General features: G+C 45.9%; 1 protein-coding gene across 5 annotated transcripts in view; it reads left to right on the top strand.

The window, feature by feature from the left end:
- Positions 1 to 12566: 12566 nt before the first annotated feature.
- Positions 12567 to 27456, top strand: part of LG03H2orf42 (linkage group 03 C2orf42 homolog) — a 34943-nt gene continuing 20053 nt past the window's right edge. The window contains exons 1-4 of one of the 5 annotated variants that reach the window (XM_073621991.1): positions 12574 to 12721; positions 21307 to 21405; positions 24111 to 24934; positions 27088 to 27213. In XM_073621991.1, the coding sequence (XP_073478092.1) occupies positions 24124 to 24934; positions 27088 to 27213 (937 nt within the window). In that variant the 5' untranslated portion in view covers positions 12574 to 12721; positions 21307 to 21405; positions 24111 to 24123. The other 4 variants (XM_073621992.1, XM_073621993.1, XM_073621990.1 and 1 more) reach the window with 4 other exon arrangements.

Genomic DNA, 27456 nt, shown 5'->3' with positions numbered 1-27456 from the left:
GCAGAGGAGAGATCTAGGTTTAAAAATTAGATAAAAAAGCAAAAAAAATAATAAAGAAAAAAAAAAAAAAAAAAAGCACCCCTGTCCCCCCCTGCTCTCGCGCTAAGGCGAACGCAAGCATCGGTCTGGCGTCAAATATAAGCAACAATTGCACTATGCATGTGAGGTATCACCCCGAAGGTCAGATCGAGGGCAGTAATTGTAGCAGTAGACCTCCTCTGTAAATCTAAGGTGGTAACCTGTAAAGGCTTTTAAAAATGTATTTATTTTGTTGCTACTGCACGTTTGTGCGCAATTTTAAAGCATGTCATGTTTGGTATCCATGTACTCGGCCTAAGATCATCTTTTTTGTTTCATCAAACATTTGGGCAATATAGTGTGTTTTAGTGCATTAAAATTTAAAAAAAGTGTGTTTTTTTCCCCCAAAAAAATGCGTTTGAAAAATCGCTGCGCAAATACTATGTGAAAAAAAAAAAATGAAACACCCACCATTTTAATCTGTAGGGCATTTGCTTTAAAAAAATATATAATAATGTTTGGGGGTTCAAAGTAATTTTCTTGCAAAAAAAAATAATTTTTTCATGTAAACAAAAAGTGTCAGAAAGGGCTTTGTCTTCAAGTGGTTAGAAGAGTGGGTGATGTGTGACATATGATTCTAAATGTTGTGCATAAAATGCCAGGACAGTTCAAAACCCCCCCAAATGACCCCATTTTGGAAAGTAGACACCCCAAGCTATTTGCTGAGAGGCATGTCGAGTCCATGGAATATTTTATATTGTGACACAAGTTGCGGGAAAGAGACAATTTTTTTTTTTTTTGCACAAAGCTGTCACTAAGTGATATATTGCTCAAGCATGCCATGGGAATATGTGAAATTACACCCCAAAATACATTCTGTTGCTTCTCCTGAGTACGGGGATACCACATGTGTGAGACTTTTTGCTTTTAGCCGCGTACGGGACCCCAAAAACCAAGCACCACCTTCAGGCTTTCTAAGGGTGTAAATTTTTGATTTCACTCTTCACTGCCTATCACAGGTGGCACAAAACCCCCCAAATGACCATATTTTGGAAAGTAGACACCCCAAGCTATTTGCTGAGAGATATAGTGAGTATTTTGCAGACCTCACTTTTTGTCACAAAGTTTTGAAAATTGAAAAAAGAAAAAAAAAAAAAAGTTTTTTCTTGTCTTTCTTCATTTTCAAAAACAAATGAGAGCTGCAAAATGCTCACCATGCCTCTCAGCAAATCGCTTGGGGTGTCTACTTTCCAAAATGGGGTCATTTGGGGGGGGTTTGTGCCACCTGGGCATTCCATGGCCTCCGAAACTGTGATAGGCAGCAAAGAGTGAAATAAAAAATTTACACCCTTAGAAATCCTGAAGGCGGTGATTGGTTTTCGTGGGCCCCGTACACGGCTAGGCTCCCAAAAAGTCCCACACATGTGGTATCCCCGTACTCAGGAGAAGCAGCTGAATGTATTTTGGGGTGCAATTCCACATATGCCCATGGCCTGTGTGAGCAATATATCATTTAGTGTCAACTTTTTGTAATTTTTTTTTTTTGTCATTATTCAATCACTTGGGACTTTAAAAAAATTAATATTCAATGGGCTCAACATGCCTCTCAGCAATTTCCTTGGGGTGTCTACTTTCCAAAATGGGGTCATTTGGGGGGGGGGGTTGTACTGCCCTGCCATTTTAGCACCTCAAGAAATGACATAGGCAGTCATAAATTAAAGGCTGTGTAAATTCCAGAAAATGTACCCTAGCTTGTAGACACTATAACTTTTGCGCAAACCAATAAATATATGCTTATTGACATTTTTTTTACCAAAGATGTGGCCAAATACATTTTGGCCTAAATGTATGACTAAAATTGAGTTTATTGGATTTTTTTTATAACAAAAAGTAGACATTTTTTTTCAAAATTTTCAGTCTTTTTCCGTTTATAGCACAAAAAATAAAAACCGCAGAGGTGATCAAATACCATCAAAAGAAAGCTCTATTTTTGGGAAGAAAAGGACGCAAATTTTGTTTGGGTACAGCATTGCATGACTGCGCAATTGTCAGTTAAAGCGACGCAGTGCCAAATTGTAAAAAGTGCTCTGGTCAGGAAGGGGGTAAATCATTCCGGGGCTGAAGTGGTTAAAAAGAAAGAGAAACGTCCTTCTTTTTAAATGCTCTCTTTCCCCAGCCCCAATTTCCTCGGCCTCTAGGCAGTGGCAACAGCCTTCCCTTGGGGTCAAAGATCTGGTAAGCAGAATCCCAAAGCCTCCTTGTGAAGGGGCGCCTCCACTCGGCCGAGTGGGGGGGAAGGCTTTGGTGTTTTGCGGGTGTTTGGCAGAAAGATTCAAGACAAATGGGTATCCTCCACGGTATCCCGTCTTCTTTGGTCAGGTGTTCCCAAGCATCCAGAAAAAGGAGACCCTTGTTTCTGGCTTTGGATCGCATGTTGTCTCAAGGGGTGATCTTCCTAATAATTCTCTTTGTAAAACTGTATTTTATGAGGACTGAAATCTATTAGTAGTCAGGGAAGTGCTTTCCCTTTCCGGGGGAATATATTGAAAAGTGGTCTTCCACCAGTCATGCACCTCAACAAACACACCACTAAGCAGGTTTATGGTGTTCTACCTTTAAGGATCCTACTGATTTTCACTTGAACTCCATTCTAGGGTGTTTGAGCTGTCTGGTATAGCTATCCATCCCATATTGACAGTGACTCAAATTTGTGCATCCAGAGTGAATTAATTCTTACAATATAGACCATTCAATATCCAGAACAGAACACTGTAGCCTGGAGCTTTTGGAAAGTATATCTAAAGTTTTGTATTTCAGCTGTGACAGCTTGTTGGGGGGACAGGGTTATCTTCATCCTGCATGTGGAGCTCATAAATCCCCGGGACCAGGCAGAGACTGCGGTCATGTGAAAAGTCTAACATTAAGGCTGGGTTTACATATGAGCACGGAGCAGTTCACAGCAGGAGTCCGGTGCGTCCTCGTTCACCGTTTCAGGTCAGATTTCAGCCCGAATTTTTGCCTGAAACGGACCAAAAGACGCACAGAGCCGCTGCGGAGATGTGTGAACCGGCTCCATAGAGAGACGGTCACAATCTCCTGCTGTGCAAATTGGGTGCATTCAATTCGCACTAGTGTAAACCCAGCCTTAGCCAGTTCCCTGACTTAGAGATGAGCCATAACACTGTGCAGTAATAAATGTGCAAAGTGCTGTTCTGTGTTACTACAAACTGTAACTTGAAATATGTTGCATTAGGAGGGACACTGCTTAGCCGTGCCCTCTCCACCAGTCGTGTGTACTTCTGACCAGGCCATAGATCTCTGAAACGTGGGTTTGGTTCTAGTTGCTACGTGAAACTGACCGCTAGTGATGGAAACCAGAACATGGACTCCCTCTCTACTGGAGGACCTGTCGCCTTTACCAGATACCATGCTGTCACCTACCTGGTTATTCAGCCTGATGTGAAGTGTAAGGGCCTCTCTTACAGCTCCAGTGCCACTAAAAGTGGAACAGTGGCCGCAAGAGCACAGCGAGGTAGGAGTTCCTGTAATTAGTTCAATAGTCTGCGCTGGTGGTAGCCAACACACCACTAGTTGGAAGCAAGGAGACCATGTAGGCTGGCAGGTGAAGAGCTGACTGGCGACAAATGGCGGATGCTTGGGGGAGAGCAGAAGCTAGATGAGAGTGTACTGGACTGGAGGAGCTGTAGCAGGCTGTAGGTTCAGACAAGCCAGGCCGGTAACAAACAGATTAGGCATAAGCAGCAGGCAGGAGAATAGTCAGGTCACAGACCAGGGTCAACAACAGTGAAGCAGGCATGAGCAGAAGCAAAGGCCAGGGACAAGCCAAGATCAGGTCGGGTAGTAAACAAACATGGTCAGAGGCAAGCCGGGTCAGGATCAGTGGTCAGGCACTAAAGCACATGGAATGCTGTAGACCAAATAGCAATAAGCCAGTGCTACAGCCCTGTTTAAATAGCTAGTTTGGAGCCAGTATAGGTGACAGGTGTGTAGATCTGTGCACATCTGCCCAGTTTGGTTGCTAGCCTTCTCATGCGCACACGTATGCGCCTGGGAACATTGTCCGCACTATGGGCAAGCCTTCCCTGACACACCTAACGACTGGTTACTTTGTGTCTTGATCTAGTGCTTGGTTACTCATAGCAATTACACTGCTTTGCCGAGCAGACCTTCTGTAGCAGCTGAACTTCATACCCCTTATGTGCTTTGCAGACCCTGGTTCTTTTGATACGCCAGAGCCAATATGCACCCCTTTAAATAACTTCAGACCAGGCTCAGAATGGTTAATGCAACTTAAAGTCCTTTAGCAATACAGTTCAGTGTGAACAGAGTCAATTTCCTGATCCTAACTACAACCGAATGGCTGCCCAGGCATATCTCTGTAAGGTAGTAGTCAGTCTTTGCATTTCCCATGCTTGGATGTTCTCCAGGAACCCCAGCAGTCCTCCTTCACAGCATGTACGGCTCAGAGTGGGCAAGCATAAGGACAAACGGACCCCTGAACCCAGCCTTCTCTCATATTAATATCAATCGTGAGTAGGCTGGACCCAAAACAGCTTGGGAACTGAGCACACACACTTAACTCTTCCCCCCCTCAGCCTAGGGCAGCCATAACTAACAAGAACACCTGTAGGCAACCTGCCTATACTTGCCCTCCCCTTTTCGCAAGCCATCCCAGCTGCGACAAACCTTAATAGCATCACATGGCAACCATAAAACAGAAGATCATTAAAAACAGGGAACAGTAAAACAGCAACAATTTAGCGAACAGCAATATGACCACTCTACACATAATAGTCAGGTACTGAAACCTGTTTTCCCGAGACCGGGTGCATGTCCATTATCTGGTGGATGACTGGATAGGCGTAGCCTGGTTTGCACAGCTCTATCTGGTCCATGTAGATGTGTCACTGTAAGGGCTTACCTAGATTGGAGTCCATGGCACAGAGGTATACGCTCACCCTTGCAAATAAACACAGCCCACGGTAACAAAGAGATAAGCTACCTGGGCTGTGAATCTGTGTGTGGGGGCTTGACAGGAATTTGCCAAAGGATAGTCGAAGTAAAGCCATAGTCAGGGATTCCAGAAGTCAGAATAAACGATAGGCAGAGCCAGGGTCAGAAGCCGGCGTCAGTCTTGGAACACTGTTTCAGGAACACAGGCACCTTAGGCAAAACAGGAGACAATGAACTGACAAAGCCCTCAGAGTGAGGCAGTGTTTTATACCCAGCTGATTGGATAAACTGCCTCAGCTGAACCAGGAGTGACAGGTACAATCAGAGTATCGCCCTCAGTACTTCAAGCAGAACTAGGCATAGCTGGAAAGCAGGCTGAATAGAGAACTGAGGTGTGGCTCAAGGTAAATCAAAAGCAGCAACAAACGGAAGGTTATGGGTTCAATACCACCTTGAGCCACTTGGGGTGCGACCACGCCTGGCCGTCTGCAAGGCACGGTAGGGACCGTGACAGTCACCAGATGTTCCAGTACAATTGGTGGAAACGGGCCTCAATATATTCATTTTGGAACCGGAACTCTCGGAGGTGTTCCAGCACCAGAAGTCTCTCCCACATGGCCTAAGTGTATATTTTTGGTAGTTCCTCATGTACGGGAAGGTATAGCCATACTTCTTAAGAAGATAGGTGTCAAAGTACCATTGTAATCTTTACAGCCTTGTAATCTTTCTTCCAGGTGAGACTGACCTTTACGGTCCCCAGGGTGGCGAGTCACAGCTAGTAATTTATCACTGAGTGACCTAGGAGCAGGTTGTGCTGGAGCCTCTTCCAGAACCATAGACAGAGAGATGACAATCTCTGGGGAGGACGGTCATTCCTCCTTGCTGCTGTCAAATATTAAGGTGCTCTAGGACAGTGGTTCTCAACCCTGTCCTCAAGTACCCCCAACAGGCCATGTTTTGGTATTTTTTTTTAGATAAACTAGCTGTCTAAAATGCCAAGCCATTGACTCTGGTTTAAAGCACCTGTGCAAGATAAAGGAAAACCTGCAAACATGGCCTGTTGAGGGTACTTGAGGACGGGGTGGAGAACCACTGCTCTAGGACACCCTGATAAACCCTCTGGACGGGTGGCCAAAGGTTGCGGCAGCTCCTGTGGTCTCAGGGAGATGGCTGCTGATGAAGTGCACTGTAGTAGGGATAGAGGCTCTGCAGGTTCAGGGACAAGTGAATCCATAAGACTGGTAGTGTCTGGGATCTCCTCCGAGGGCATCGCCACTACTATGGGTCCCAACAATGCGGTGACCGGCAAGTAGGTGGAATACTGAGAGCAGGCAATCACAGATCCATCATCCTGGACATTCAGTTCTCCTGTAGCAGGTGGATCGGTTGGCAACTCAACCCCGGAATCCTTGGGGAGGCCAACCCAGGTAAGTCTTGACTGGTAATGATGCGCTCTGATACAGGTGGGCTTTTGTCCTCGGAGGCGGCAGACAGAACAGAAGCAGCAGGGATCGCTCGTGGCATGGGCAGTCCATCTTCACCGAAAAAAGAAGGTTCCTTAGACCCCTCCATTTTTTGAAAGGCAGGGTTCCACAGCTGTGGCATCTCGCCCAAGTAGCAAAGTTTATTGACCATCTCTGGCAACTCGAGCAGATTACCCAGAACTAATCTAGAACTTTCACATGATGATGGGCTATACCTGCAATGGGCTTTCTAGACAAGGCCTTTATCCAGAACGGGAACATGCTTCTTCCATGGTAACACTTCACGGGACATGGCAATGGCATAGTGAAGCAAACCATGTGGAGTTCTGGCGGGCTTCCAGGTATTAGAATTCCAACCAGTCTGGCAACAGTGCCTTACACAGAAGCCAATTCAAAGCACAGCACGCCAGTCATGTTCCAGGTCTCTGGGAAAGCCTGGACAAGTTCTAGCTAACTGACAGCCATGGTCTCTTTAGTCGTGGTGTTCAGGTGCATGAGGTGGGTGTATCCTGCCGACTACGCCAAGTTGTGAAACATCTAACATTAAAGCAGTTCCCTGAGATGAGCCATAACTAAACTAAAAATAGTGCCTGTAACGAGCCTCTCTTCTCACTCCAGTGTGAAAGCCCAAGTGCTTTCACACTGGAGCGGTACGCTAGCAGGACGCCAGAAGAAGTTCTGCAAGCCGCATCTTTGCAGCCTCGCTCCTAAAGCGCCCCTGCTCATTGAAATCAATGGGCAGCGCCGCCAGCTCCTTTTAAAGTCCAGACTGCACACCTTCTGTAAGTTGTAGCTGCTCTTTGGCAGCAGCCCCTCTGTCCTCTCTTCTGTTCTGTTTAACAGATGCAGTACTTAACTTTTCACCTTGTACTCCAAGTACATGTACTCCCTGTACTCCATGAACTCTTGAGCCTTGCACCCTGTACTTTGTGAGTTTTTGAACCCTGCCCCCTGTACGTAGTGCCATTTTGAGCCTTGCGCCCTGTATACAGCACACTTCTGTACCCTGCCCATAGCATGATCCTGAGTCCTGCTCCCTGTAGGTAGCATGCGATCCTGACTCCTGCACCCTGTAGGTAGCACACAATCCTGAGTCCTGCACCCTGTAAGTAGCATGTGATCCTGAGTCCTGCACCCTGTAGGTAGCACGCAATCCTGAGTCCTGCACCCTTTAGGTAGCACGTGTTCCTGAGTTCTGCACCCTGTAAGTAGCACACGATCCTGAGACCTGCACCCTGTAGGTAGCACGCAATCCTGAGTCCTGCACCCTTTAGGTAGCACGTGTTCGTGAGTTCTGCACCCTGTAAGTAGCACACGATCCTGAGACCTGCACCCTGTAGATAGCACGCAATCCTGAGTCCTGCACCCTGTAGGTGACACGCAATTTGGCCGCACCTACCCTTTTATGCAGTGTGCTCCCCCTGTGGGGGGGTTGTGGTGGGGGCATGGTTAAGCCTTGGATGACACCATCAAGTGCACTGTGGCAGGCTAGGCAGAAAAGCCTGATGTGCTAGCCTTCCAAGTGTCTACTGCTCTGTTCTGCTCATGCTATCACTCTGCAGCAGCAGGACAGAGCACTGTGGCAGGCTTAGGGGAAAGCCACTCCAATGCGGTGGTGCGGTGAAACGGGGGTAAAACGAGGGAGTCGGAGTCCGGGGGTGAAGTTGGTACGCAGAGCAGCCATGCACAAGTCGGACAGCGAAGCAGTGGGCTCCGGGACTCCAGCTTAGATCCGCGGGGCCATGGGACTTACTTCAAATTGCGGGACAGTCCTGCAGAATCCGGGATGGGTGGGAGGTATGTTGGAACGGGAAATTCGCATTATGGATGTGCAGCCGACAAATCTGCAGCAAATGCGTGATGCAATCATGTCAATATGGACCAAAATCTCAGAGGAATGTTTCCAGCACCTTGCAGAATCTATGCCACAAATAATTAAGGGTTAGTTTACACTTGCTTGCTTCAAAACAAGGCTTCGAATAGGCTTTGTTAAAGCTCTTTGATTGCCAGTCAAAGCTGCTGTCACTAAATAAAATGGTTAGCTTACAGTCCTGTTTACACCTTCTTTTGCTTGGTGCTTCAATGAGGCTTCGGTGGGGCAAACGTACTCACAAGGTATGTAAGTATAGATAGAAATGAGGCAGAGCTGCACACACGGAGGTTGTCACTGATGGTGGCGTTGTGGTTGGCAGGGCCGGTGCTACCACTAGGCAAACTAGGCAGCCGCCTAGGGCGCCCTGCTGCCTAGGGTACCGGCCACTGGTGTTCCTACTCTCTCTCTGCAGCAAGCAACTAAGTTTCAGCATCAGCAGGCAGCCGCCGCTCAGTTCTCACATAGTGTCAGAGGTGCAGCGGCGGCAGGGGGCTGTGTCTGTGTCCCAACTCCCAAATGCATGGAAGCAAGCAAACATTCATTGATGGGCACTGGTAGGCTGCATTGATGGGCGCTGTTAGGCTGCATTTGATGGACGCTGGTGAGGCTGCATTTGATGGGCGCTGGTGAGGCTTCATTTGATGGATGCTGGTGAGGCTGCATTTGATGGGCGCTGGTAGTCTGTATTGATGGGCGCTGGTGAGGCTGCATTGATGGGCGCTGGTGAGGCTGCATTGATGGGCGCTGGTAGGCTGTATTGATGGGCGCTGTTAGGCTGCATTTGATGGACGCTGGTGAGGCTGCATTTGGTGGGCGCTGGTGAGGCTGCATTTGGTGGGTGCTGGTGAGGCTGCATTTGATGGGCGCTGGCGAGGATGCATTTAATGGGCGCTGATGAGGCTGCATTTAATGGGCACTGGTGAGGCTGCATTGATGGTCGCTGGTAGGTTGCATTGATTGGCGCTGGTAAGGCTGCATTTGATGGGCGCTGGTGAGGCTGCATTTGATGGGCGCTGGTAGGCTGAATTGATGGGCGCTGGTGAGGCTGCATTGATGGGCGCTGGTGAGGCTGCATTGATGGGCGCTGGTGAGGCTGCATTGATGGGCGCTGGTAGGCTGCATTTGATGGGCGCTTGTAGGCTGCATTGATGGGCGCTGGTGAGGCTGCATTTGATGAGCGCTGGTCTAGGCTGCATTGATGAGTGCTGGTGAGGCTGCATTTGATGGGCGGTAGTGAGGTTGCATTTGATGGGCGCTGGTGAGGCTGCATTTGATGGGCGCTGGGGAGGCTGCATTTGATGGGCGCTGGTGAGGCTGAATTTGATGAGCGCTGATGAGGCTGCATTTGATGAGCACTGGTAAGGCTGTATTGATGGGTGCTGGTAGGCTGCATTTGATGGGTGCTGGCGAGGCTGCATTGATGGGCGCTGGTGAGGCTGCATTGATGGGCACTGGTGAGGCTGCATTGATGAGCGCTAGGGGGGCTGCATTCATGGACGCTGGTGAGGCTGCATTGATGGGCACTGGCAGGCTGCATTTGATGGGCACTGGTGAGGCTGCATTTGATGAGCGCTGATGAGGCTGCATTTGATGAGCGCTGGTAAGGCTGTATTGATGGGTGCTGGTAGGCTGCATTTGATGGGTAGCTTACAGTCCTGTTTACACCTTCTTTTGCTTGGTGCTTCAATGAGGCTTCGGTGGGGCAAACGTACTCACAAGGTATGTAAGTGTAGATAGAAATGAGGCGGAGCTGCACACACGGAGGTTGTCACTGATGGCGGCGTTGTGGTTGGCAGGGCCGTTGCTACCACTAGGCAAATTAGGCAGCCGCCTAGGGCGCCCTGCTGCCTAGGGCACCAGCCACTGGTGTTCCTACTCTCTCTCTGCAGCAAGCAACTAAGTTTCAGCATCAGAAGGCAGCTGCCGCTCAGTTCGCACATAGTGTCAGAGGTGCAGTGGCGGCAGGGGGCTGTGTCTGTGTCCCAACTCCCAAATGCATGGAAGCAAGCAAACATTCATTGATGGGCACTGGTGAGGCTGCATTGGATGGACGCTGGTGAGGCTGCATTTGATGGGCGCTGGTGAGGCTGCATTTGATGGGCACTGGTGAGGCTTCATTTGATGGATGCTGGTGAGGCTGCATTTGATAGGCGCTGGTAGTCTGTATTGATGGGCGCTAGTGAGGCTGCATTGATGGACACTGGTAGGCTGTATTGATGGGCGCTGTTAGGCTGCATTTGATGGACGCTGGTGAGGCTGCATTTGATGGACGCTGGTGAGGCTGCATTTGATGGGCGCTGGTAGGCTGCATTGATGGGTGCTGGTGAGGCTGCATTGATGGGTGCTGGTAGGCTGCATTTGATGGGCGTTGGTAGGCTGCATTGATGGGCGCTGGTGAGGCTGCATTTGATGAGCGCTGGTCTAGGCTGCATTGATGAGCGCTGGTGAGGCTGCATTTGATGGGCGGTGGTGAGGTTGCATTTGATGGGCGCTGGTGAGGCTGCATTGATGGGCACTGGCAGGCTGCATTTGATGGATGCTGGTGAGGCTGCATTGATGGGCGCTGGTGAGGCTGCATTGATGGGCCCTGGCAGGCTGCATTTGATGGGCGCTGGTGAGGCTGCATTTGATGGGCGCTGGTGAGGCTGCATTTGATGAGCGCTGATGAGGCTGCATTTGATGAGCGCTGGTAAGGCTGTATTGATGGGTGCTGGTAGGCTGCATTTGATGGGTGCTGGCGAGGCTGCATTGATGGTACTGGCGAGGCTGCATTGATGGTACTGGCGAGGCTGCATTGATGGGCGCTGGTGAGGCTGCATTTGATGAGTGCTGGTGAGGCTGCATTTGATGAGCGCTGGTAAGGCTGTATTGATGGGTGCTGGGAGGCTGCATTTGATGAGCGCTGGTAAGGCTGTATTGATGGGCGCTGGTGAGGCTGCATTTGATGGGCGCTGGTGAGGCTGCATTTGATGGGCGCTGGTGAGGCTGCATTTGATGAGCGCTGGTGAGGCTGCATTGATGGGCGCTGGTGAGGCTGCATTGATGGTCGCTGGTGAGGCTGCATTGATGGTCGCTGGTGAGGCTGCATTGGTGGGCGCTGGTAGGCTGCATTGATGGGTGCTGGTAGGCTGCATTTGATGAGCGCTGGTAAGGCTGTATTGATGGGTGCTGGGAGGCTGCATTGATGGTCGCTGGTGAGGTTGCATTGATGGGCGCTGGTGAGGCTGCATTTGATGAGTGCTGGTGAGGCTGCATTTGATGAGTGCTGGTAAGGCTGTATTGATGGGTGCTGGTAGGCTGCATTTGATGGGCGCTGGTGAGGCTGAATTTGATGGGCGCTGGTGAGGCTGCATTTGATGAGCGCTGGTGAGGCTGCATTGCTGGGCGCTGGTGAGGCTGCATTGATGGGCGCTGGTGAGGTTGCATTGGTGGGCGCTGGTAGGCTGCATTGATGGGTGCTGGTAGGCTGCATTTGATGAGCGCTGGTAAGGCTGTATTGATGGGTCCTGGTAGGCTGCATTTGATGGGTGCTTCATTAAAAAGGTGGGGTTTACATGGGATGGGAAAAGGGGGTGGAGTCAGGGGTGGAGCCGGGGAGGGGGGCAGCAAAATGAGGCTTCGCCTAGGGCAGTGATGGTGAACCTTGGCACCCCAGATGTTTTGGAACTACATTTCCCATGATGCTCGACTACACTGCAGAAATACATGAGCATCATGGGAAATGTAGTTCCAAAACATCTGGGATGCCAAGGTTCGCCATCACTGGCCTAGGGTGTCAAAAATCCTTGCACCAGCTCTGGTGTTTGGAGGATAGTTGTTGGAGCCGCTTGGCTTTGTGTTTACCCAGCTGGTACATGAGTAGACTGTGTATAGTATTTCATATTTCAACAAACGGTACCATAGTTAACGCACCACGCTGATGTGCCTCATTCATCTCAAACCCAAATAATTCACAAATGCATGTTTTTTCTTTTTTAATATGGCTTCATTTATATGTTTTAGGTCTTGTGTGGAGGAAATACTGTGTTGATAAAGTGACACATTTATTGCACCTAGAACAGGGCAGGCAGGCAGGACCAGGCAGTGATGAGGAGACCCGCTCCGCACACCATACAGATGCGCAGTGCCGCCCCGGGGCATGCCGGGACATCTCATTCTACCTCTGCAGTCCACACAGCACAGCAAGCGCCCCGGGTCGGATAAAACTACATTTCCCGGCGGCCCCGGGTGACGTCACGCGTCATGTGATCCGGCCCGCTCAATCGCTCCCTTTGTTACAGCGCTCACAGCGTTTGTAAGGCGCTCCGGAGGAGGGTGTGAGGCAAGGGCCCGGCTGTGGAGTTGGGGGCCCCGAGCGGTAATCCCGCTATAGGTAAGGGAAGAGGGAGGGGCTTTGAAGCGAGTGCAGGGGAGGGTGAGGAGCCGGCTGCATAGCGGCGGCATTGTAACGGGTGATGGCCACGTCCCCGGTGCAGTGAGAGAGTACCGGAAGTGACGTCACTGAGTGCTTAGCTGTGCTGGAGAGAGCCGAGTGCGGGGAGATAGAATAGACGGCAGGAGGATGGGGAGGCACAGTGATGAGGAGAGGGGATGCGAATGTACGGGCTCAGCTCCCGAAGAGGCTTCATTAGCAAACAGTACCAGTAACAGAGTGCAGGGACAGCCAATCATAATTCTCCTTACTGTTAGCTGCTCCTAAAAGATGGATTGTGATTGGTTGCTGAGTGTCTTATGGAATATGTCCTGTAGGGTTCATGATGAGGTCTGACCCCAGTCCATGCTTGGGCAATGCTGGTCCTGGGGGGGGTGAATTGTAAAGGATAGATCCTCGTTCACACCAACAGACCAGCTAAACAGGAGAAATGAACTACAAACCTTTATATCTCCCACGTCTCTTACTCCTGAGTTGTGATGTTTCTGCTTCAACCACTGGCCTACTGGGGCAGATTTTTCATTTTTTTTGCCCACATGGTAAAATCTGCATTTTTTTTTTCTTTTGCTAGAAATTACTGTTAACTCCCCAAAATAATATATTTTCTGAAAACAGTTCCCCCTGCTTAATCTGGAGAAAGCCTTTTCCCAGATCCTGATGGGTTTTACTTCCTCTTTTTATTCCCCTGCAAAGTAAAGGCATAATGGGTTAGTATTCATCGCATACTAGCCCATTATGTGGCACTTAGCTGCAAACGAAGCCCATGTTGTCCTCGCTGGTGGCTGCATCCATCTTCACCCCTCTTCCTTCTGAGGCCATGGACTTTGGCTCTGTGACTGGCCAGAGTCATGTGATGTCACTCCCGTGAAGGAGCCATCAGTCACGACACAGAGGGCCATTTCTTCACCGCGCATGCCCCGATGACGGCACAAGCGTATATGGTAAATATCTCCTAAACTGTGCAGGTATAGGTGCTATTTCCAGTACCTACAGGTAAGCCTTATTATAGGCTTACCACAAATGGTGTAAATAGGTTTACAACCACTTTAAAGGGGAACTAAAGCCACCACAAGGGCACATTACCCACTTCAATACTGGACACTTTCACCCCCTTCTTGCCCAGGCCAATTTTCAGCTTTCAGCACTGTCACATTTTGAATGACAATTACTCAGTCATGCAACACCGTAACCATATGGAAATGTTTATAATTTTTTTTTTTTTTTTTAGACCGAGCTTTCTTTTGGTGGTATTTAACCACTTCAATACTGGGCACTTTCACCCCCTTCCTGCCTAGGCCTATTTTAAGCTTTGAGCGCTGTCAAGCTTTGAATGAAAATTGCGCGGTCATGCAACACTGTACCCATATGAAATGTTATCTTTTGTTTCACATTAATGGAGCTTGCTTTTTTTAACCACTTCCCGACCGCCAGCCGTCATATGACGTCCTTGACTGTGTGTCGGTATATCTGAATGATGCCTGCAGCTACAGGCATCATTCAGATATTTCTTTTTCAGCCGGCTGTTCTCTATACCATAAGAATGATCATAGCTGCTTGTCAGCCACTTAATCGTTCTTACGGGTGGTTAGAAGGGACGTCCCGCTGCCTTCCGGTGCTTCTACCGACACGCCGCTGCCATCAGTGAGTCGGAGAACGGATCCTCCGGCCCTGGATGTTCACCATAGAAATTTTCGGTGGACCAGATGGTCGCCGGAGTCTCGATCGTTCGGAGGCCGGGCGCGATGTTATGACGTCACGCCCAGACTCTGCATTCAAACAAACAGCTGGGAAGCCGAGATTTTCTTCCCTTTTTTTTTTTTTTTTTTTTTTTTTTTTTTTTTTTTTTCAGCTGTCCCAGCCTAGTGGTGAGATGTGGGATCTTATTGACCCCATATCTAACTTTAAAGAGAACAGACCATGCCATATTCCTATTACAAAGGGATGTTTACATTCCTTGTAATAGGAATAAAAGTGATCAAAATGTTTTTGTTTTTTTAAGTGTCAAACTAAAAAATGTAAAGTAAAATTAACAATAAAAAAAATTGAAAGTGCCCCTGTCCCTGTGTGCTCGCACGCAGAAGCAAACGCATACTTAATTCCCGCCCACATATGAAAACGGTGCTCAAACCACACATGTGAGGTGTTGCCGCGAACGTCAGAGCGAGAGCAATAATTCTAGCACTAGACTTCCTATGGGGATTTTTAAGTACCGAAGTTTGGCGCCATTCCACAAGCGTGTGCAGTTTTGAAGCATGCCATGTTAGGTACCTATTTACTCGGCATAACTTCATCTTTCCCATTATGCCAAAAAAATTGGGCTAACTGTACTGTTTTTTGGGGGTTTTTTTAAGCATTTTTCGAAAAAAACGCATTTGAAAAATTGCTGCGCAAATACTGTGTGAGATAAAAAGTTGACCACCATTGTATTCTTTAGGGTCTCTGCTAAAAAAAAACATATATAATGTTTGGGGGTTCTATGTAATTTTCTAGCAATAAAATGATGATTTTTACATGTAGGAGAGAAATCTCAGAATTGGCCTGGTTGGCAAGTGGTTAATCACCACTGGGTTATTTATTTTTGCTAAACAAAAGAAAAAAGGCAGAAAATTTAGAGGGAAAAAAAAACAAAATATTTTTCATAGATTGGTAAAAATGTTTGCAAACAGGTCATTTTTCTTCTTCACTGATGAGGCTGCACTGATGAGGAGGCCCTGACAGGCGGCACTGATTGGCAGCACTGTTGGGACTGCACAGATGATCAGGACTCTGATAATCAGTGTCAATGTCCCTTAAACAAAAGCTGGTTATGGTCTCTCTCCTTCTCTTGTCACACTATCAGCATGAGGGAAGAAAGGCTGATAACTGGCTTGTGTTGACATCCGTGATCAGCTGTCGTTGGACACTGCTGATCATGTGGTAAAGGGCCACTGTGATTGGCCCTTTACCCCGATCTGTGATCAGCTCTGAAGGAAAAGCGCAATCACGGGAGGACGTCAATAAACGCCCTCCCGGCAAAGTAAGCCCCCGTGCTGTAGCTGTCATTCAGCTATAGTGTGGGCGGGAAGGGGTTAATCACCAATGAGTTTTTTTTTATTTTTTGCTAAATAAACACAGACCAAAAATTTTGAAATAATAAATGTTTTCTTTGTTTCTATTATAAAATTGCAAATGTTTAATTTTCCTTCTTCACTTTTGAGTGCTGGTGAAGCTGCACTGTTGGGTGCTGATAAGCTACACAGCAGCCACTTGTAGAAGGGTAAAACAAAATGTTTTAGTATATAAGGGCTCATTTAGGGCTAGTTTACACTTGCTTCAAAACAAGGCTTCGGACACGCTTTGTTAAAACTCTCTGAACGCCACTCAAAACTCCTGTCACTAAATAAAATGGTTAGCTTACAGTCCTTTTTACAAATGCTTTTGCTTGGTGCTTCGATGAGGCTTCAATGGGGCTTCAAGTGAGCTTTGCCATAGACTTCTATGGAGGCTTTGAAGACGCTTTGAAGCACCACTGAAGCTACATGGGGTATAATTTTTAAACCCAAGCCGAACCAAAGCAAAAGCAGGTGTAAACAGGACTGTAAGCTATTTTATTAGTGACAGGGGCTTTAGAGAACTTTAAAAAAGCCTGTCCGAAGCCCTGTTGAAGCCGAAGCAAGTGTAAACTAGCCCTAAAAGTGTTGCACTAAACTTTTGATATTCATATAATTTTTGCAAAATATGGGATTGTGAACAGTGTCAGCTGCTGAAAATGTATATATATGCATGTGTGGATACACATGTAGGTATATACCCCCCTTGTTGATGTACTGGTGGAATCCAAGTGATAGCTCACAAGACCCTTATTTTTTTTAAATGTTTTAGTATGCGGCTAGTGTGTACCATCCCTTAGGCAGCTTCAGAGTCTGTTTACACCATAATTGCACAGTAACACATTCCCCTGCATTCATTTGAATGGGCTGCAAATCACACCGGGACGTGGAAAAAGTAGTGCATGCACTACTTTCACCACTTCAATACTGGGCACTTATACACCTTCCTGCCCAGATCAATTTTCAGCTTTCAGCGCTGTCGCAGTTTGAATGACAATTGCGCGGTCATGCTACACTGTACTCAAACTAAATTTTTATCCTTTTGTTCCCACAAATAGAGCTTTCTTTTGGTGGTATTTGATCATCTCTGGGGTTTTTATTTTTTGCATAATCAAATAAAAAAAAGACCGAAAATTTTGAGAAAAAATAAAAGTTTTGCTTTTGTTTCTGTTAAAAAAAATTTGTAAATAAGTAAGTTTTCTCTTTCACTGATGGGCATTGATGAGGTGGCACCAATGAGCAGGCACTGACGGGCTTGGACGATGGGCACTGGTAGGCGGCACTGATGGGTGGCACTGATATGCAGCACTGATGGGCATTGATAGGCGGCACTGATGGGCACTGATAGGCGACACTGATGGGCACTGATAGGCGACACTGATGGGCACTGATAGGCGACACTGATGGGCACTGATAGGCGACACTGATGGGCACTGATAGGCGACACTGATGGGCACTGATAGGCGACACTGATGGGCATCGATATGAGGCACTGATGGGCATCGATATGAGGCACTGATGGGCATCGATATGAGGCACTGATGGGCATCGATATGAGGCACTGATAGGCATCCCTGGTGGCACTGACAGTGGTAGGCATTGGAGTGGGCACTAATTGGCAGCTGCCTGGGCATTGATTGGTATTTCCCTGGGGGTCTAGGGGGCATACCTGGTGGTCCAGTGTGGTGGCCACCCTGGTGGTCCTGGGCAGGATCCGAGGGGGGGGGTTGTGCTGATAAACAATCAGCACAGACCCCCCCTGTCAGGAGAGCAGTGGATCGGCTCTCCTCTACTCGCGTCTGTCAGACGCGAGTGAGGAAAAGCCGATCACCAGCTCTTCCTATTGACATCGTGATCAGCCGTGCTTGGACACGGCTGATCATGTGGTAAAGAGTCTCCGTCAGAGACTTTTTATCTAGATCGGAGTTGCGGTGTGTCAGACTGACACACCGCAACAACGATCGCCGTGATGCGCGCAGCGGCTCAATGTCCTGATCACGTCATATGACGTGCGGTCAGGATATTGAAACCACTTTGCCGTCGTCATTTTGCTATATGGCCGGCGGCAGGTGGTTAATATATGCACTCTATCAAATCGCATGGTACTGCACTCCCAAGCAATTTTGTTCCCCCAAACACACTGCATTTGCGATCTGCAATTGGGGTGCTATTAACAATACATTGGCACCTGCATGCAGATCACAAGAGTAGCACATTCGAATGTGGTGTGGGAAATGTGCTTTAACACCCCACCTTCTGGTGTATACCAGCCCTCAAACATCTTTTGATTACAAAAATTATTTAGGGCTCATTCACACCAGGCTACACGCTAAAACTCTGCAGATTGGTGTCTGTTTATAGGGGTAGTACATTACATTGAAACAATGCACCACACTGTTTACAGTTTTTTAAAAGCTTTATTGAAGTGCCACAAAATGACAATGACAAGCGTGTTGTAATATCGTGAGTTATGCTGTGTAAAAATGCAGCCATGCTGCTTTTTTTAGGCAATGTACCACACATTGAGCTGTGAACAGGGCACATAGGGCACATCATTGGGAAATAATTGTTTTCTAACAGTAAGCCTGCTTTGATCTGTGCAGTTCAGTATACATGGTGTAAATGAGCCTGATCACTTGTCTAGAGTAATACAATGTTACTATGGTAATAGTAAATTGAGGTGATCAGCAAAAGTGTTTAGTGAACTGAATATATAGAAATTAGAAAAGGGCCAATTCTGACACTTTTCTCATATATGTAAATATTATTTTTTTTGCTAAAAAATTACCTAGAACTTTAGCAGAGACCCTAGAGAATAAAGTGGTGCTCGTTGCAAATTTTGAACGCAGTTTCTTTGGAAAAAATACACTCTAATGTTATAAAAAAAATCAACATAGTATATAGCCAATTTTTTTTTGTAAAATATTAAAGATGAGAGGAGTGTGTAAATGGATTCCCAACGTGTCATTCTTTACCCACTTGCCGGCCCGCTGCCGTCATTATACAGCGGAAGGTCTGCACGATCCCGCGAATTGCAGTTGGTGAATGTGAGCACCTTTTTCTCTTTTTTTTTTTTTTTTTTTTTTTTTAACAGAAACTTTTTTATTTGTCTCCAGAAGGAGGAAGATTTACGTATACAAATATAAAAACATAAAATACAAACGAGAAAAAAAACAAAGTGCTGCTACATGATTAATGGATACAGTCGTGAATAGTTTTGATTCATAAGAATACAGTTATAATGCAAAGTTATGTATGGTTCGTAGTACATATGCAATATTACATAGGAGCGTATATGTCAGCACCTTTAAGGGCGATAGCGGACGCGCCTGCTGCACAGCGAGGGACCCAATGCGTGTGGCCGGCAGGCACGAGAACTAGAACGTGTGTACACACACACACACACACACACACACACACACACACACACACACACACACACACACACACACACACACACACACACACACACCCCGTTCTGACAGGAGAGGAGAAACAGATCGTCTGTTCCAACTAAGTAGGAACAGCGATCTGTCTCCTCCCCCCAGTGAGTCACATCCCCATACAGTTAGAAACACTCCCTAGGACGCATTTAACCCTTTGATCACCACTAGTGTTAACCCCTTCCCTGCCAGTGACATTTATACAGTAATCAGTGGCTATTTTTAGCTTTGATCCCTGTATAAATGTCAGTGGTCCCAAAAAAGTGTCCAATCTGTCTGCCGCAATGTCGCAGTCCCGCTAAAAATCTCGCTGATCGGCGCCATTACTAGTAAAAAAAATTATAATAAAAATGCCATAAATCTATCCCATATTTTGTAGACGCTATAACTTAGAAGAATATATATCGGCCTAAACTGATGAAGATATTTGCCAATACCTTTTGATTAAGAAATTTGTTTTATTTAATTTTTTTTTATTTTTATGTATTATAACAAAAAGTAAAATATATATATATTTCTTTCAAAATTGTCGCTATTTTTTTGTTTATAGCGCAAAAAATAAAAACCGCAGAGGTGATCAAATGCCACCAAAAGGAAGCTCAATTTGTGGGAAAAAAAGGATGTCAATTTTGTTTGGGTACAACGCCGCACGACCGCGCAATTGTCAGTTAAAGCGACGCAGTGCTGTATCGCAAAAAATGGACTAGTCATTAAAGGGGAAATTCTTTCGATCCTTAAGTGGTTAAATTGTGCGCACTTGTGGTATAGTGGCAAACTATGGTACTTAAAAATCTCCATTGGCGACGTTTTAAAGATATCTGCAAGTTACCAGTTTAAAGTTACAGAAGAGATCTAGTGCTAGAATTATTACCCTTACACATGTGTGGTTTGAAAGCAGTTTACATATGTGGGCATGAACTACATATGCTATGTTCACCTCTGCATGCAAGCATGGGGGGGTGGGGGGGTGGAGGCACTTTAAATTTTATATATAATATATATATTAATCTTTTTTTTTTTATCACTTTTATTCCTATCACAGGGAATGTAAACCATCCCTTTATGGAGAAATGTGGGGTCAATAAGTAAGACCCCACATTTCTCCTTTACAATGTAAAGCATTAGATCAAAAACTAGTACTTTAAAATAAAATGTCCGGAACCAGAAATTCTTTATGGTCCTCCTAGACCATAAAGATGAGCGGAGGCCATCTTTCCTCTGCTCATCTTTGTTACCAGCCACTGCAACCGCCGGATCAGTTCTTGGGGCTACCGATCATCCAGATAAGTCCGAGAACCACCAGGAAGCAGCTTCTAAAAGTGATTGAGCAGTAAATCCACCGCTCGGACCAGTTCTATCGGTTAGAGAATCGCAGGCTGAAAAAAAAAAAAAAAACAATACTGGGGTTGTGGCATAATGCTGCAGCCATAACCCCGGTATTCCACTTCCGACTGCGGCTGTCTCTTGTCTATGGCCCAGTCGGAAAGTGGATAATAATGATTCATTATGCAGTAATAAATTGGTTCTTTAGCAGCTCCATACAGTCTTGTAGAAAAGATACAGCCACTGTTTCCACCAGTCATTTATAACAAGAGGTCACGGATTATTTCTGCTCTAGGTATCAATCAGCCACACGAGGTGCTGAAATCGGCTGCTCTAACTTAAAGTGTTACTAAACCCAGGATCCTGCATTCATTATATCTGGTCTCCCACAGTACACAGAACATGGAATTGCAATTATTGTAGTAAATATAAACTGCTAAATACCTTTTCTCATCAGCAGTATATAGAAGTCTTGTGACTTCTATCAGTGTCTGGTTAAAGCTTGCAAGAAGAATTTTAATTCTCCCCTGAATGTCTTATGAGGCTGCAGGACCCCTGACCCTCTGGACAGTGCTGATTGGCCCTGTGCTGATCACATGCAAAAAAAACCTTTAACAATACACACCAAACCGAGCATGTGCAGTGTGTCCCTAATGCTCTGTTCTATCAGCAGATAGATTGGGGACTGTGGAAGAAGGGGAGAATCAGAGAAGACAGGATCAAACAGCCTTTTTACACAATGCAGAGGATTAACACCTTATGTTCTACAGTGAGTATTACTAGTATGCTTTACTGCATATGCAGAATGATTTTACTGTTGTGGGTTTAGTAACACTTTAAAAAGGTTCATCAGTCTGTAGAAAAAAAAAAAAAGTAAGTCAGCAGCTACTGTGTACTGTAGCTGCTGAATTTAAAGTAGAACTATAGGCAAAACCTTTTATTTATTTAATTTTTTTTTTTTACATTTTGGATAGGGCAAAGGAGAATCATAAACCCTGTGAGATTTTTTTTTTTCTTTCGCGTTCTGTGTCCCATTGGGGAAATTTCCCTTCACTTCCTGTCCCATAGCCAAACAGAAAGTGAGAAGAAATCCCTGCAGATTAGGGGAATTCCTTGGGGTCACCAGAACTTTGTCCCCGTTGGAACATTTGCCCTCTATTACTTTTCTGGGGACAACCCAAAATTTGTGATTTTTCCTTTATTTTTAATGATAACGGTAAACAGGACAAATGTCTAATGTGGGAAGCAGGTTGTGACTCCTTGCAGCTTCACCCTGTGCATGTGTGAGTCTTGCTGCACTTTGTGACTGGTCCTGCAGCTTCTTGCAACCTGTGATGTGTCCCAAGTGGTTGCAAGCGGGGAGGAATTACAACTTCCTAGGCCTTGGCAATTCCAACGGAAGTTGGAGCAGGTACCTGACAAAACTAGATACCCGCTCATTCCCCAAAAGATTAACTTCCAAAATTGTTAGAAGAGGGGGGAGGATTCTTTAAAGTGGAACTTCAGGTAGTGGTCTTCTTTTTTTTTTTTTTCTTTTTTTTTTTTTTTTTTAATCCAAACTTTTTTTTTATTGACAAGGAAAAAAAAAGTGCTTGTACATTGTAGAATTGAAAGGTATAGATAACAACCATCAACACTTCCAATGAACATGAGATATATACACAAAGCATCACATCATATGTAAAGCATATCCAAGATTTTATGAAAAAACAAAAACAGTAAAAAAGAAAAAAAAAGTAAAACAAAACAAAGCAGCCCGAGTTTATTGAGGGACGATTACTCAGAAGTCTTCTTTGTCTACTCTCGGATGTACAGCAGCGAAATTCCCAAACTCGGGCCATAGCCATAATATCTCTAGGCGGTCTCATAATTGTAATAACCTATCCATCACTAATTGTGGTGGGGCAAGACTTGGGTTATCAAGCCAACTTTGCCAAATGGGATTACATTTTTTTTTTAACCGCTTTTCGATGGCGATAAGCCAACTGTTCTCTAAGTAGAAGGGAATTAACGTAGGCGATCCAATAGGCCCTAGAGGGCACAGCGGGAGCCAACCTAAATCAGTCGATCAGCTTTCTAGCTAGGTACAATAACCTGAACACCATAATATAAATACATTTCAACATCAGTTACACCCAGCAAGCACACCAGCGGATCAAGAGGTATAGGTATTTGGGCTAGATCAGAAATCACCTGCAGCCGCCCCATATTTGGCAAGTTTTGGGCAGTGCCATATCATGTGTACCCTGACCATCAAACTCTTTGGACTTAAGGGAGAATCCCTTCGTCCCCAATCATATAGCCCATTGGGGGTGTGACAGGCTCTGTGTAAGATAAATAATTGTGAGAGTTTATGTGCAGCTGACACCGACACAGCAGGGAGCGCTTCTGGGGCCATATCCCATTGATCCCCATCTATGGCTTTGTTATCGGGGACCCAATGAGCTCTACTTTTTAACAGTGTGTGATCTTGAATAGAAGACAACATACAGAGTAGGCCCTCAATATCAGACCCTTACGAGTGGTAGCTTGCAAAATTTCCCGCAGTAGCGAGGAGCTAGATATAGCTAACGAGACCACTTGTGTCTGCGTCTGTATTGCATGTCGGAGTTGAAAATATTGATGAAATTGTTTATGTTGTAGGGAGAACTCCGCACACAGCTGATCAAATGCCTTCAGAGTACTACCATTATACGGTTGGTGAAAGAACCAGATCCCATGCTGGCTCCATAAGGAGAATCTCTGTAATTTACACAATTCAGGATAGTTAGGATTATTCCACAAGAGAGTAAACTCCATAGGACCTGTGATAGACAATGTCTCCCTGGCTGCCCACCAGACTCCCTTAAGCAAACCCGCATTTGGAGAGGAAGATGGAATACCCAGGAGGTCCATCTCTAATTGGGAATCGGCTGTCAAGGTGGGGGTTTGGATAAAGACACCAGTTGAGCTATAGGGTCTGAATCTTCCCCAAGTCCCCAGCCAGCAAACTTGGAGTTGAAAAGCCGTGAAGTTCCACTTTAGGCTGGGTTCACACCTCCGATGAATGCGGCTTGCAGCAGGTGTCTGGTGCATCCCTGTTCTCCGTTTCAGGGCTGAATTTATGCCTGTATTCGGCCCTGAAACAGAGCCAAAGACGCACAGGACTCCTGTGCAAACTGCTACGCAGCCGCAACGGAGATATGTGGACCGGCTATACAGAGAGCCGGTCACAATCTCCTGTCATGCGAATTGAATGCGGGGAAACCAGCATCCAATTCACATAGGTGTGAACCCAGCCTGAAAGTGGCTCTCAAGGCAAAAAACCATAATGCATTCTCTGCATTAAGGTAGAAAAAATTTCAATAAAATAAACTGTACTAAAGATATCTGCTTCCTTCCAATTTAGAATCAATATTGGTGTTTAGTCTTTTCATGGAGGATGCATATTAAAGTGAGACAAGTTTAATATTTTTTTTTTCATTATTATTTTAGGCCATAAGCCATCATGGAGCCCAGTACTACCAAGCCAAAAGTTCCAGACTTCCTTTCCAACTTGGGAAAACCCACACTGCGAGGTGTACGCAAGTGCCCACACTGTGGTACCTACAACGGAACCCGGGGCCTCAGCTGCAAGAATAAGAGCTGTGGCACTGTATTCCGCTGCCGAGATGTCAAACAACCAACTAAGGATGCCGTGAAGCTGCTCACTGGTTCTGACATGCAGATCTTCTCAGTCAAACAGAGGGACAAAGGACCTGACCACAGATGTCTGGTGGTATTAGGAATTTCTGAGACCACCATCCAGACAGCTGAAGGCACAATAATCACTCATATTAGCTCAGGACGATGTTTTGCCCCCGGGTGTCTTAAAGCTGCAGCCCGAGGGGTGGTAGAGAATCAGTGCCAGCACATTAAGATGGCCTTGAACTGCCAAGTTGAAGCAGAGGCGCTCCAGTTGAAAAGTTCAGTCTTAAATGCCATGCAGATCCCAGCAGAAATCAAGCAAGACATATGGGAACTTGCTAGTGAGTGCTTGGGACCAATGGTTCAGAAGGTGACCAAATCCATCTTTGTAGTGCGTTGTAAAATCACTCAGCAGAACAGTCTTGGTTACCTCCATGTATACCTGACACGGAGAGATGGCCTTCAGAAAGGAGTGGGGCACCTTTTCCAGTGTTCCTGTGAGTCTAAAGCACTGGCATCTAAAACTGAGATTCAGGACAAATGTGTGCATTACTACACCTGCCTGGCTGCTTTCGCCAGTGACGACATCCTCTCTGAACAGTTCACAGAACATTTCTATGTCATGTCTGAAGGTAAGAAATGCAGTCCTGTAACTAGTGTGACATGGGAGCCAGGTGTAAAGCTTATTTATGGGAAGATGCTAAAAAAACAGTAATTTATTGAATATAGTGAAATGCTATTGGATCCTGTTTTCTTTTTTTTTGGTTTATTCATTACTAAACATTACACACAATGCAAATCCATCCAGTAGCGTTGCACCGATACCCTTTGCGGCACGATTTGAGCCCATACAAAATGAATGGGCTCAAATCGGCCTACACTAAATCACCTGCAATTTGAACAGGAATGCGGTCCGATTCCTGTCTGAATCACATGCGGTTTCCCCCACCGCTCCTGTGAACCCAGACTTGTCATAGTGACTTCAACCTGGGTTCATACAGGAGCAGTGGGGGGAAAACTGCATGTGATTCGGACAGGAATCGCACCGCATTCCTTTTCCAATCACATTAGATTCTTTGCAGTGCAATTTTCATTCATTTTTTAGGGGCTCAAATGGCACCACAAAGGTATTGGTTTCAGGTATTAGAGCATTTGCATGAGTTTCAGCACCAATACCGGTATCGGTGTAAATCTACCATCCAGCAATGAACACTGCTGTCAAGAATTAGAAAGAGCAGTTGATTTGTAGGGGCAACAGAAGGCATGTGTTATTACATGTTGCATCGACGTGTTTTAATCATGTTGTATTTAAAGGGCTATGGTATGTAATAATCTCTTGCTGCTGAGAGATTTAATCACTACCAGTCACTGCAATAGGCTAGACCTACAAAGGACATTTTTAGTAGGTTAAACTCTTGCCATCTACGTAATGCATATTTTGAGGATGGGCTTTATCTCGCTCACGTGCTGCACATTTGGGCGGCAGAGCTTTCTGTGCTGAAAATCCAAAAGACTCTGTTATCCACCCAGCCCCAGTGTCCCTATAAGGGTTAAATAAGCTTTCTAAAATCACTAGATTTTCTAAAATCACTAGCAACTAAGGCTACTTTCACACTGAGGCACTTTACAGGCGCTACAGTGCCTGTACAGCGCCGCTCCAGTGTGAAAGCCCGAGGGCTTTCACACTGGAGCGGTGCGTTTGCAGGACGGTCAAAAATGTCCTGCAAGCCGCATCTTTGCAGTGCTGTAGGAGTGGTGTATTCACCGCTCCTAAAGCGCCCCTTCCCATTGAAAACAATGGTGCAGCGCAGCAAACCCGCTGGCAAAGTGCCGCTGCAGCGGCACTTTGCGGGCGGTTTAACCCTTTTTCGGCTGCTAGCGGGGGTTAAAACTGCCCCGCTAGCAGCCGAATAGCAGCATTAAAATGACGGTAAAGCGGCGCTATATATAGCGCCGCTTCACCGCCGACCCCCGCCCACCGCGGTGTGAAAGTAGCCTAAATGTTAGGAGTAGCAATTGATGGCTAAACAGCCCTATTTATACGTGATTGATTTCATCTACAAGATTCTACTCCTGTAGCTCACTCCATAGGGAGCTATTTGTTCCATATAGTTAGTGCATTATTGCTACTTGTAGAGAACAGTTGCTAATGATTTACATGTATATACAACTGCAAAAAATCTGTTTAGCTTTAGGTTAAAGAGGTGACTGCGCTCAGGGGGGCTGTAACACTGTGAGCACACTCTCACTATTAAGAAATTAAAATCACTTGTTTAGCTCTGATCTAACTTTTAAGAGACCTCATTTCTGTTGACATGGATGGCAAAAGGTACATTTCACCATTTAAAAAAAACAAAAAAAAACATCAGTGGAAAAGTTTTGACTATCCTGTACTGTTATGCGTTGGTGTGTGTGTGGACTGGGTTGAAAACAGAATTGACCCATGTTTGCCCTGTAGTGGAAGATGCAGCAAAATACTTTACAGCTGAGTGTGACCACAAAGGCAACCAGCAGAGAGAACCTACAATTCTTGCCAGCAAAATCACGTGTGTTTTCGGTGCCATTAGCGGCACCTTTTTCTTTATCAGCAAAATACCGATAACCACATTTTCTGCCAATATGTTTCGGCTGCCAAAATTTCGGTGCTTCTCTAGTGCTTTGACAACAAAACAAGTAATTTCAAGCTTGAGGCTCACTTTTGACCCTTTTCATAGTGGTTTATAATCTATTAAATGCAAGAAGTTAATATTGATATTACATTGACATGTTTGTTAAAATTGCACAGGCCTAAAAGAGATAACAGTGTTAGAAACAGACAGCAAGATGGAGACTGTGGAAACCGTGGTGCAGATACATGAAGAATCCTCACCATTGCTAAAACCCAAGAAACTAAGAAGGGATGACTCCCCAGGTGATAGTTCTATGTATTTATTTAAGTTATAAAAACTGGAATTGCTAAACTTTTTTTCCGAACATGCTTGTTTCCTGGCTGGCATGCCGTCCCTCTTCTTGGCATGCTTCTTCTGGGTCAAAGATTTGGTCGGTGCCGCAGCCAGTAAGCAAGTATGATAACCAGACCACTAGCATTTTCAAACAGGAGGTCAGCTGTGGCAGGCCATGAATCTATTGTGACACACTTACTTCAAGCTTGTCT

This window comes from Aquarana catesbeiana, linkage group LG03 (assembly GCF_042186555.1).
Source record: "Aquarana catesbeiana isolate 2022-GZ linkage group LG03, ASM4218655v1, whole genome shotgun sequence".
Classification (NCBI taxonomy): domain Eukaryota; kingdom Metazoa; phylum Chordata; class Amphibia; order Anura; family Ranidae; genus Aquarana; species Aquarana catesbeiana.
Note: the sequence above shows the minus strand (reverse complement) of the source record. Positions and strands in the feature narration are given on the sequence as shown.